The sequence below is a fragment of the Rhinoderma darwinii genome, chromosome 5 (assembly GCF_050947455.1).
Source record: "Rhinoderma darwinii isolate aRhiDar2 chromosome 5, aRhiDar2.hap1, whole genome shotgun sequence".
NCBI classification, from domain to species: domain Eukaryota; kingdom Metazoa; phylum Chordata; class Amphibia; order Anura; family Rhinodermatidae; genus Rhinoderma; species Rhinoderma darwinii.
In genome coordinates this window covers 137,513,880-137,527,196 of record NC_134691.1, presented here as the reverse complement: position 1 = coordinate 137,527,196, position 13,317 = coordinate 137,513,880, and the positions used below count along the sequence as shown (strand labels likewise).

The 13,317-nt window shown below is 42.3% G+C and overlaps 1 protein-coding gene across 1 annotated transcript in view; it reads right to left on the bottom strand.

The window, feature by feature from the left end:
• Positions 1-733: 733 nt before the first annotated feature.
• The window catches only part of TDP2 (tyrosyl-DNA phosphodiesterase 2), a 36,163-nt gene continuing 23,579 nt past the window's right edge, over positions 734-13,317 (bottom strand). Inside the window, exons 4-7 of the mRNA XM_075826563.1 lie at positions 9,851-9,942; positions 4,813-4,931; positions 3,045-3,215; positions 734-1,248 (exon numbers count right to left, since the gene is read on the bottom strand). Of these exons, the coding sequence (XP_075682678.1) occupies positions 967-1,248; positions 3,045-3,215; positions 4,813-4,931; positions 9,851-9,942 (664 nt within the window). The 3' untranslated portion in view covers positions 734-966. The remainder of the gene's footprint in view (positions 1,249-3,044; positions 3,216-4,812; positions 4,932-9,850; positions 9,943-13,317) is intronic.

The window sequence follows — 13,317 nt, the reverse complement described above, 5'->3', positions numbered from 1 at the left end:
CGGACAGGAATGAGACATGTTCTATAATTTTGTGGATAATTTTTATGGCACGGACACACATCCGTAAATATACGAAAAGGTGCCCGTGGCCAATAGAAATTAATGGGTCTGCAATTTCATCCGTAATTGTGGATGAAATCTACAGTCGTGTGCATGGGGCATGCGTAAGTTGCCTAAAAGTGACCTAGAAGCCTATAGTGCTTCTGAAAAAGCTGGGGATATATAAGCAACGGAAAATAAAATCCTGAACAGGTCGCCACAAATCTTGAAAAGGCAGAATACGCGTTACACTTCATGTATCGCTACAAACCACGTGTGGGGGGGGGGGGGGAATGGTTAGCTAGTTAACAGATCTTTTAATGGTTGACCTAGTGGGATAGATACGGAGGTAAGACTTTGTGACAGTTTGTTAGTCCAACTACCTATTTCATATTTGTGTATAGAGGAGTCTGTTTGTAAGGGATCATTCTATTTACCTCAATGATCCATTGGTCAGGCAGAGTCATTTTCCATAATTAGTTTTTGTGCTAGGAACAGAGTGCCTCTGTGTCTCTCAATGTGGTGGGGGGTTTGATATAGATGAATACAGGAATTATAGAACTCCCTTTTTTATAACCGAAGAAACTGGAATTCCCCTTAAAAAACACACACACACACACACACACATAATATATCATAAGTATTGTGAAATACAGTGGCATCCGTAATTTAAAAAAATATTTATTTTGTACATTTGGATAATCGCTAAATATTTTATGAAAACAAAAATAAATGAAACAATACATTTAAGCACAATAAAAACCTTTCCGAAAAAGTACAGAAAATAATGAATACCGGTTTCACACCAGAGAACAATTATGCATATAAAAGTTAGTAGTGGAAGGGAAATGTCTAAATCCCTGTCGGAGAAAACAGTTTAATTAAATGAGCTATAAAATAATCCCAAGCATGGAAGGACTCCTAATTTTACAAGATCACATCAAAATCACAAAATAGACCCCAGTGATCACTAGGAAACCTCCCACAGTCAAGCTTTTCAGTACCAACTAAATCCAGAGACTGAGGAACCACTTGGCTCCCATCTACAGCAGCACGATAGAATATACGGTCAAATCGCAGCCTGCTAGTGTATGAAATTTTCAGATTGTTGTTCATTTTTGTGTCCCATGTATATCGACAATGTTCAGGTTTTCCCAGGAACTCCCAAATGTCCAAAATGTTACTTGGCAATCCTCCAATTTTCTCTACCTGTAAGGCAAAAATAAAATAAAAATAGATTTAACAATTCAAGAATACAAAACAAAACACTTTCAATCATAGAAAGTCCTGGAAATGGTAAAGTAGAACGCTTATATGCGCTATAAAATATTCTCCTTTTTATATACACATTTCGCCGAACTGCCGTCCATTATGTTCACACAAACGTTATGAGCCATTGTCAGAAATTCCGACAGTGCTGCATACTGCTCTATTCTTTCCATAAAACTATTATTGCCATCAAAACCCAAATGGAAACCTTTATAAATTAATGGGGTTAGTCTTACAGAATGGAAGCCATGACGCCAGTGTGAACATTGGCAAATGTTGCTTTCACACAATCACATTTTTAATTAGTATTACATCTTCAGTGCATAATAAAAAGCAAATTTTAATCTACGAGGTCAGTCAGGTGGGCGCATACAATATGCACATACTTTAAAAACGGAGCATTTGCTACTTTCATCTGTCTTGTGCATGAAAACTACCCATTGAAGTCAAGAGAGTGTTTAAAGTACGGATTTATCCCTATGTAAACCGTATTGCATCCGTTTTTTGAAGAAGCGGTCGATTATCTCCCTTGAAAGCCCATCATTATTTATAACATGGATGCATCATCTGTAGTGAGGATGGTAGGGTTATTCCCATCTTATAAAGTGATGCCACCACTTTATGAACTGTGTGGGGGGGGGGGGGGTCTGACCTCTGGAATCCCCCCCCCAGATGGAAGTCGCTGCAGTAATGATTGTCAGACTCCTTGCTCACTGTTTTTCCCTGAAAAGCGGCGCTCCCGGCCTCTCAACTGGGCAGGGAACTTCAGCACAGCTACATTTTCTTGAATGGTTATGCGCTGCAGTTTCCTGCATCGGACGGGGGGCCACTGTGCAGGGAAAGCCAAAATTAGCACTGCGGCTCCTTCGTTCTCATCTCATCACCGGGATGCTGCTAACAGGACCCAGCACAGCACTAACCGTGACAATCACTGAAACACGGCAGATTTGTCCTGTAACAAGCAGCAGTATAGTGTAAATAAAAAAAATTAATACAATAAAATAATGCCCCTCAATGATCTTTTCTGACACTTAATGGACAAAACAAAGTCAAATAAACCCACCTCCCCCAAAAAATTGCTCCCCTCTACATTTCCACTAGTTACGCTAGCCCCGACTCAATTATCCTAAATTGGACATCCAACTCACGTTCGACAATGACAAACACTAATGAAAAGTCTATTTAAGGACGGGGTCCCACATAGCGTAAACGCTGTGGAATTTCCACAACAGAATTCTGTGCGGAAATTCCACAGCATTTATAGTAGCAGCAAAGTGGATGAGATTAAGAAAACTTCATGCCCACGCTGCGGGGAAAAAATACTGCAGCGTAAACATTAATAATATGACCTGCGGTGCGGAATTTAAAACCGCAGCATGTCAATTTATGCTGCATTTTTGTTGATTTTCTGTTGCGTGTTTTCCTCATTGAAGTCAATGTGAATGCAAAACCCACAACAAAAAGCCAAGTGTTGCGACTTTTGGTGAAAAACATGTTTTCAGTACGTGACAGTTTTCCCACAGTGAGGCAGCGACTTCTAGCGTCATAGAGAACGATGATGCTAGGAGCCCAGCTCCCTGCAGTGTGTTCAGTCCGGGAAATGCGGCCGACCTGCGGACCGTAGATCACGGATTGAACACGCTTGTGTGAATCAGGCCTTAATATAAGGGGGGGGGGGGGGTGGACGACGACAACAAACCATTAGTGAACAGTTTGAACTGGTGAACAGTACGGACCTCTTTGTCCCTCAGGTTTGTATCTCCAGCAAATAGGACCGTGGTGGAAGGAGGCACTTCTTGTATCTTCTTCAGTACAATGTCCAGTTGTTTCAAACGTTCATTTGAGTGCTCTTTGGTGCTCTCTAGATGGGAAGTCATGAGGCAAATATTGTGTCCGCAGATATTCACCTATTTGGAAAGCACACAAGTCACAAAATAGAGGAACAACATGAGGCAGAGTTCTAAGAGAAAATGCTTTGAAACATTGAAATTGCAACACCAAGAAGGAGAAGTTTTGGAATTGTGGAAATTACAGGTTCGATATAAAGGTTAAATAAGTGAATGAAATATTTTGTTATCTTTTTTTTTTTAATCAAACATCTTGATTTATTCAGTATCGAGTGCGAGCGCCATAAATCCACGCACTTACACGCCTTGGCATGCCATCAATGAGGTTATTAATGCTTGTCTGAGGAATGTTATGCCACACAAATCTTTAAGATTGTTTGCTAGCAGCTCCCTTTGCAATTTCCAATGACGTCCCAGATGTGCTCGATGGAAGACAAGTCCAGAGATGCTGCCGGCTACGGTAGCATGTTTAGGCAAAGCAGGCTGCTTACAGTAGCACGAGCAACATGCGGCTTGCCGTTGTCCTGTTGAAAAACTGCTTTTGGGACGCTATAAAGAAATGGCCGTACCACTGCTTCCACGTCCAATTCATTGTAACACAGAGCTGTTAGTGTACCTGAAATAAGGACTAGAGGGGTCAGACTACCGTACATTATGCAACCCCACGTCATAATACCCAGGAGTAGGACCAGTGTGACGTTCCCTTGTGAAGGCCTCTTCATAGCGTTGCCCACATGGTCTCCAGACCAATCTCTGGCTATCATTGCATCCAAGACTAAAGCGGAACGCATCACTGAAGAGGATAGACCTTCATTCCAGCCTCCATAGCCTTCTTGCTGTGCACCATGATAGCCTTGGAGAGCGGTGGCGTGTGGTCAATGGAACACCTGTAGCTGGACGTCTGGCTCGTAGCCCAATGTCGTGCAAACGCCTTCTGCCGGTTTGTGTTGACACTGGTTGCCGTCCTATGCTTGGGACGGGACGCCCAATTTCACTTGCAGTACAAAGTAGATCACTACGCACCATTCTTCCAATCAGACGATCCGTGCGTGCAGTGGCTCGCCTCCTCGCACCACTTGCTGTCATTCCCGCTCGTAGTGGTTTTCCCAACCTCCGGGACCCACAACATGGATGAGTGTGGACATCTCGGCCTAGGCGCGTAGCGATCTACCGGAGTGATAAACCAAGGTCTCGCAGTTCAAGGATTCTGTCCCTTTCAGTTTGCGACAAGTGGCGATAACTGCCACGTTGATGAACCTCCTGCATTGCACAATCATCCCACACTACTGGATCCGATTTTTGTGGTTTCATGTGGCTAAAAAACTTTGCTTTCAATCTGGCTTTTATGCCCCCCACATGCCACAGATTGGAGCTTGAGAATTTGATCATTTGCAGAATTTAGCAACACCTGCTACTTCCTCGATTTGCATAACCTTATGGCTTTCCCTTCTTGGTTTTGCAATTGCAATGTTGAGAGTATTTTAAAGGGGAATGCAAGTATTTATTAAATTACACATATCAGGGGAGCAGAAGACATTACACAAGGGAAGAAAGGAAAGGCACGCACCATCTATTTTGCAATCCAGAAAACAAGACACATTCATCTGCTAGATAATGTACACAATAAATCATTCAGACAAAGCAAGGACATACTTACATTTGCTATCAGCAAATTTCTCATCATAACCGTACTTGGGAATGTAACAATTTCTTTACTTATTAGCCTCACTCTGGTTTTTTTCAGCATTATGGCAGTAAAGTAACCATCTTCATTTCCTAGAAAGTTTTCAAATAATGATGAACAGTCATTTTGGTCTGGACTAGTGCGCTCTAGCCCGAATAAGGGATATACAGCCACCAGGGATACCATGGGGGGGGGCACAAACACACACTGCTTTTCTACAGTTAATCAGGTGCTTTGGCTAATAATGCTGCATGACATACATATATACCGTATTTTTCGGACTATAAGATGCAGTTTTTAGCAGGAATAAATCTTGTATTAAAAAGTCCCTGCGTCTTATAGTCAGCAGTCAAGGGACCCGGCAGCGCTGGGCCCCCTCACCGCTTCTTACTTAACCCTTTCCCGACACATGATGTGCCGGCACATCATGGAGCGTGGAGGGGGATAATGTTTGGAGCAGACTCACGTGTTGACCCCGCTCCATACACTGCAGGTGTCCGCTGTGTTTTACAGCTGGCATGCTGCTCTAACAGCCAGGAACAGCGATGGCACGGTTCCTGGCCACGGCATTTATAAGGGTCTTACCATGAAGGACATTTTATGACATATCCACAGAATAGATCATAAACGTTAGATACATTCGGGTCCCAACTCTGGGACACTCACCTATCTCCAGAATGGGGCCCCCTAAGCCCTGTTCTATCTTACTCGGCTCCGCTGTCTCCGGGCCACTTCCTGGTTAGGTTGGGAGGTACGGAAACAGCAGTTCGCTGAGCTACGCGGTTTCCGTAACTCGGTAGCTACGAAAACGTACATGGTCCAGTTACGGAAACAGCGTAACTCACTGTGCTACCCAGTAGATGTAACTCCCATAGAACTGAAAAGTAGTTACGGAAACAGCGTAGCATGCTATGGGAGTTACGCTGTTTCCGTAACTCATCCATTGCAGTGTATTGTAAATGATCGCTGGTTCAAGTCCCCTAGGGGAACTAATAAAATCTGTAAAAAAAATTAATTAAAAATTAGGTACATTTTCAGGAGTGTAAAAACATATTAAGGCCTCATTTACACGAGCGTGTGCGCAAAAGGCACTTGACAGCTCCATGTGTCATCAGTGTATGATGCGCGGCTGCGTGATTTTCGCGCAGCCGCCATCATAGAGATGAGGCTAGTCGACGTCAGTCACTGTCCAGGGTGCTGAAAGTTAACTGATCGGCAGTAACTCTTTCAGCACCCTCGACAGTGAATTCCGATCACAATATACACCAACCTGTGAATAAAAAAAAAAAAAGACGTTCATACTTACCAAGAACTTCCTGCTTCCTCCAGTCCGGTCTCCCGGCCGTTGCCTTGGTGACGCGTCCCTCTCTTGACATCCGGCCCCACCTCCCTGGATGACGCGGCAGTCCATGTGACCGCTGCAGTCTGTGATTGGCTACAGCCTGTGCTTGGCTGCAGCTGTCACTTGGACTGAATTGTCATCCCGGGAGGTCAGACTGGAGGAAGAAGCCGGGAGTTATCGGTAAGTCAGAACTTCGTTTTTTTTTTTACAGGTTCATGTATATTGGGATCGGAAGTCACTGTCCAGGGTGCTGAAACAGTTTAACTCTTTCAGCACCCTGGACAGTGACTATCTCTGGACGTCGCGTACCGGAAATTTTTTTGCCGGGTTCGGTCAAAACTAGTTCGGCCGAACCCGGTGAAGTTCGGTTCGCTCATCTCTAAATTCTGACACTCCGTTTGGATGTTTGTAAACAGAAAAGCACGTGGCGCTTTTCTGTTTACATTCAGTTTGACAGCTCTTGCGCGAATCACGCAGTTCGCACGGAAGTGCTTACGTGCGGCATGCGTGGTTTTCACGCACCCATTGACTTCAATGGGTGCGTGATGCGCGAAAAACGCACGATTATAGAACATGTCGTGAGTTTTACGCAACGCACTCGCGCTGCGCAAAATTCACGCATTGTCTGCACTGCCCCATAGAGTAATATAGGTGCGTACGACACGCGTGAAAAGCACGCGCGTATATTACGCTCGTGTAAATGAGGCCTAAAAGTTAAAAAAAAAAAAAAATAATCCCCAAGCACAATGTAATTATTATTTTTTTTAATTGGCATCGCTGCATCCGTAAAACTCCAAACTATTACAAGATAGCATTATTTAACTCGCATGAACGGCATAACAAAAAATTTAAAATCCCATAATCATTGTTTTTTGGTCACCATAGCACTAAAAACAATGAAATAAAAAAAATCAAAAAAGTGGTAAAAAAAAAAAAAATCAAAAAAAAAAATCGTATGTACCAAAAAATGGTGCTAATAAAAACTACAGCTCGTCCCGCAAAAAATAAGCCCTCACACTGCTCAAATGATGAAAAAATATAAAAACTTATGGCTCTCAGAACGTGGTGAAACGGAACTAATTTTTTTTAACCAATAGTTTTTTCTTTGTAAAAAGTAGTCAAATATGAAATTTTTTCTTATTTTCTGTTGTCTAAAACCTGGGTACGCCTTATAGTCAGGTGTGTATTATAGTCAGAAAAATACGGTAGATGATACACACTCGTTTGGCTCTGTGGAACACGTCTGAATCAGGGCTAATATCTGCCAGCTGAATTATTCCCCATATATCAGGAACCAAGGGTTTTTTATTTTTAAATCCCTTGCAGACACAGCCAATTTTTGGACTTTTATTTTTCCATTGACATAGCCGTATGAGGACTTGTTTTTTGCTGGAAGAGTTGTAGTTTACAGCTTTTTTTAATGTGCCATATAATGTATTGGAAAACTCCCCAAAAAATATTTGTGAGGTGAAATGGGTAACAAACTGCGTTTCCACCTTTGTTTCTTGGGTTTCGTATTTACAATGTACATCGTGCGGTAAAAATGATAAGTTAACTTTAATGTATGGGTTGCCATAACTTTTTTTTTCCGTCGATGAAGAGGTAGAAGTGCGTATTTTTTGAGTGTTGTGGTTTATATTGGTACCATTTTGGCGTACATGAGACTATCATTTTTTTTTTTAATTGAATTTTTTCGTGGGAGATGAAGCGACTAGAATAAACAGCAATTCTGGCGTTTGATTTTTTTTAAATGGCATTCGAGCAGGTTAAATAATGATATAATGTAATAATTCAGACTTATGGACGCGGCGATACCAGTTCTGTACAAATCTATATTTTGTTTAACTTTTAATATTTTTTTGTACACTGAAAAAGAAACCCGAGGGAACTTGAACCAGTAATTGCTTGCATGATATACTGCAATACTAATGTATTTCAGCATATCGCTATACTGACAGTCTGCTATGAAGCCCTGCATGGCTTTATAGGAGTACAAAGATGGCAGACTTAGGGGCCCCCAGAACGACCAGCAGCACTCTGCGATCGCGTTGCAGGGGGGGGGCGATGGGCAGTCAGAGGGGGATGCCCCCTTTTAACGGCTTAGATGCCGCAGTCACTATTGACCGCAGCGTCTAGGGGGTTAAACAGTCGGAATCTAATTGATCTTTGATTCCGCCTGTTGCAGTTGGTTGTCGGCCGTAACATACAGCCTACACCCGCTCAGTATGGAGAGCGCTCAGCCTGTGAGCGCGCTCAATACTTCCCCCTAGGCAGCGGTCACGTACACGTCTTGGGCCTCATGCACACGACCGTGTTCGGTCCGTGATATACGGTCCGCATGTCGGCCGCTTGTCCCGGACCGTACAAAGTACAGGGAGCCGGGCTCCTAGCATCATACTTATCTATGACGCTAGGTGTCACTGCCTATCCACGTAACTACTGTCACACACTAAAACATGATTACAGTACGGGACAGTAGTTCCGCGGACAGGCAGTGACCCCTATCGTCATAGATAAGTGTGATGCTAGGAGCCCGACTCCCTGCACTGTGTTCGGTCCGGGACATGCAGCCGACATGCGGACCGTATATCACGGACCGAACACGGTCGTGTGCATGAGGCCTTAGAGCTTAACCAAACACAGGAATAGACACACAAAAAATGAAGATGCATCAGTCTTTCCTTTATACTTTTCCTTCTTTTAATCTACTTTAGTCTTTGGCTTAAAAAAAATTATATATATATATATTTTTTTTTTTTAAAAAAGGCCCCAAAAACGGCGTCTGATCCTGGCCTAATGCAGCTTGTCTCCCCTCTACTCTCTATCATTGCACTGCAAATGCAGCACAGACACAAAAGAACTAAGGCTGCTATTACATGGCCCCATATGGGCCGTGAAAACGAGTGACGGTCAACGAGATGCTGATTGGCGCTAGTTTGCACCTTTCACAAGGAGAAATTATTGCTTATATATAGGGACAAGCGATCGAAAAGGGCGATTATTCGTCCCCATGCATTTTAATTATGTCAGCAGCACATCTCCTTGTTCACACAGGGATATGTGCTGCCCACAACCATGATTTTTAATACTGCATAAACTACCAGATCAGCCGGTTTGCTCGTTAATCGGCTGATCGTTGCCCTGTTTACACAGAGAAATGATCGGGAATGAGCGTTCATATGAATACTTGTTTGCAAGACCATTGGCCCGTTACATGGCCTTTAGTCCCTAAGGCCAGGATCACACACACACAGCTTTGGGCTCCGTTTTTTGAGCCAAACACAGAATTCGACACAAAAGTAAGGAAATGCATCAGTCTGTTCTTTATACCTTTCTTTCCTATTGTATCCACTTCTGGCTTTGGCTCGAAAAACGGAGCCAAAACTGCATGAAAACTGTGTGTGATCCAAGACAGAGGGAAACATTGAGGTTGCGCTGCGGTCGTGTTGCAATTTTATCTTAACGCACGGGATACTAAATGCCACCTTCTAGCCCTAGCTTAAATTAGAAGAAACAAAACAAGGCTTTAAAAGAGACAATGCATACTAGAAATTGTAGATAAATTCTTTAAAAGAAATAAATAAAAAAAATAAATATATATATATATATATATATATATATATATATATATATATATATATATATATATATATATATATAAAAACATACCTGTAATGATTGTGTAGCTTACTGCTCTTTTCTTTAGATATTCATAATATGGGGGAATAACCTCTTGCAAAAATATTATATCTGGGCTGTACCTACAAAATATCAATCACTACAAATAAGAAGCAATCACTTCGGACATGGTGGGATCTACAGTTCAAGTTTAACAAAAAAAAAAAAAGGGCAAAGTCTAAAAAAAAATTTTTTCCCATAAAAAATAGAAAGCGTTAAAAAATAAAAAAAAAACATAGTATTGCTGCGTTTGTAACAAGCCAAACGATAAAATTAACATAATTTTTAAACCGCAGGGTGAATGCCGTACAATAAAAAACAAAAAAAAAAAACATCGCTTTTTGTTTTCCACCCCCCCCCCCAAAAAAATTTTTTCATTAACCCCGTGTATCCGAAATTGGTGCCAATGAAAACTACATCTCATAAATCAAGGCCACATCGAAAGAAAAAGACAAAAAGCTATGGCTCTTGGAATGCATCAACACAAAAACCAATTATTTTTGTTTAAAAGTGTTTTTAGTGTGCAAAAGTAGCACAAAACATAACTATACATATTTGCCATAATCGTACCGACCTATAAAATGAAGGTAACACATTATTTACACCGCGCACTTACAGTAAAGACTTTAGAATTTAGCCCAAGTACAACTCGGGTCAGTGCGAGTGCAGTCTCTTCGCTTTAAAACAAGACCGGCATCGCGGCTCTAGTCGTGATCTAGTCTGAGCTGTTCAACTGGGAGATCCATATACTGTTCTTGCTGCTCTCACCAGCCTGTGTGAAGAGCAGAGGGGGAAGGGGAGGGCAGTGGGGGACATGCAGGGAGAGTAGAGGGATCTGTGAACCTTCTCCTGGACATTCAAATAGGCTCAGGAGTGAAAGAGTACCATGCGAAGTTGAGGCCTAATTTGGCAACTTACACAGTATTGGTTCACAATTGCAGAGGCTCTGATGTGAAATAATAAAAAGAAACCCTTGAGAAGTGACCCCATTTTGGAAACTACACCCTCAATGCATTTATTAAGAGGTGTAGTGAGCATTTTCACCAACCAGTTCTTTTCCATAAATGATTGCGCTGCGGATGGTGCAAAGTAAAAATTGAAATTTTTCCCTAGATATGCCATTTCTGTGGCAAATATGTAATGTCCAGCTTTTGCCACTGGAGACACACACACCCCAAAAATTGTTAAAAGGGTTCTCCAGGGTATGGCAATGCCATATATGTGGAAGTAAACTACTGTAGGGCTCAGAAGGGAGGGAGCGCCATTTGGCTTTTGGAGTGTGGATTTTGCTTGGTAGTAGTTTTGTTTCAGGTATTACTGGTATTTCAGTCTATAATGTAGGGGCAAATGTAAGCTGGGCAGAGTACATCAGGGGCATAGTCAGGTGGTATAATGATCGGGTAAAAGAAAAGAAAATAATCCATAGCTGTGTGTTATGCTGTGAAGAATCCTTTATACATAGGCCAGTGTGACACTGATAAATGGCATCCTTACTTTTTCATTTTGGTCCACACTCTGCACCTTTGGAGTTTGGGGAATTTTACTGGGAAGGTGTTGTCCTGGTATAATACTGGCACCCTCACTTCCAGCAGATATGTTTGGGCTCTCCCCTTCCTGGTTCCCTAATTTTAGGGCCTTGATAAATCGCCTCTTGAAACAGAAGAAATTTTCCCCTCGGGCCGGCACAACTGCATATTTTTATTTCCTGAATTATCAGAGCCTTAACTTATTTTATTTTTTCAGACGTAGTGGTATGAGGGCTGTTTTTTTTGCGGGATGAGCTATTGTCATTATCGGTACCATTTTGGGGTACATGCGACTTTTTAATCAGTTTTTATCCTATTTTTTGGGAGGAAATGTGACCAAAAAACAGCAATTCTGGTATAGTTTTTAAAAAAAAATATATATATATATATATATATATATATATATATATATATATCTCTTCATAAATTATATGTTTACTTTATTCTGCGGGTCAGTACGATTCCGGCGAAACCAAATTTATAGCACTTTGTTTTACAACTTTTTTCACAATAAAATTACTTTTGTAAAAAGAATGTATTTTTTCTGTCGCCATGTTGTAAGAGCCATAACTTTTTAATTTTTTTGTTGACTAAGCTATATGAGGGCTTTGTTTTGCGAGACGAGCTATAGTTTTTATAGGTAACATTTTTGGATACATGCGACTTTTTGATCACTTTTTGGAAGACAAAGTGACCAAAAAAAAAAGCAATTCTGGTAGTATTATTGAGCCGGCGCCATCTTTCCGATGGTACCAGAAGCCTTTTAGGGGGCATAGGAGGCTTTCGTTACTGGCAGACCGGGAGGCCAGTATTAGGCCTCCGGTTGCCACTGCAGCCACTGGCAACCCAGCGATCACGTTGCTGGGGTGCCGGTGGCTAAAAACCCCTCACATGCTGCGATCTCTATTAAACGCAGCATCTGAGGGGTGAATCGGCTGGATCGGAGGCTAGCTCCGGTCCTGGCCGTTACATCAGGGTGCCAGCTGTGACATACAGCTGACACCCAGCGGTGACTGTGCGGGCTCAGCTCCTGATCCCGCACTATCACCGCGACGTAATGGTGCTGCGCTTCGCGGGAAGCCCTGCCCGCCCGCGCCGTATATATACGGCGGATGTCGGGAAGGGGTTAAAGACAAGTCAATAAGGGGTTAAAATGCACTTAAAGAGGCCCTCTAACTAGGGCAGTTGAACTGGTTAACTCACCTGAATAGCGCGGGCTCCTTGATTCCAGGGCTTTTTTTTCCCCAAGCATCCCCCCCTGTTCCAGACATATTGCCCACTGTTGTGTTAGTTTCAGTTATGCTAGTTTGCTGTGGTTAGCCAACAGGGCCTGAACTACCGTCAAGCTGCCTTGAGTATTAGTATATAGGGATCCAACACAACAGTGGGCGAAGTCTCTTGTCAGTTAACCAGTTCAACTTATATGACCTAGTGACTGGTCCTCTTTAAGGCATTTAAATTATGCAGCGATTACACGTACTTAAAATATAAAAGTCAAAATATACAATTTTGGGAAGGTTTTGGCTAGGCATTAAAGGGGTTCTCCGCTTTGGACAATCACTAGTTTTTAGAAGTGTCCCTTGGCAATAAGCGGACTACAAAGAGCCCCCCTGCTGGGACCTCCAGCAATTAGCCGTATTCTGTGGAGAAACGTGACAGTAAGAATGTAACTTTTCCGCAGCACCACCACAAAAGGAAATTTAGCGTTACACAGTGCCCATTCAAATCAATGGGTAATGCAGAAGAGGACAAGTCCTTCAGAGCAAGAAATGCTCTCTGTAGCTGCTCCCCAATCTGCTCAAAAAATAAGGATCCTGAACAGCAGACCCTCCCTCTATTAAATCAGAATTCTCTAACAGGGTATATTGTAATGGGGTTATCTAAACGAGATGACCCCTTTGAGCCCCAAAGTAGGCAGGTCGCTAAGGTTGG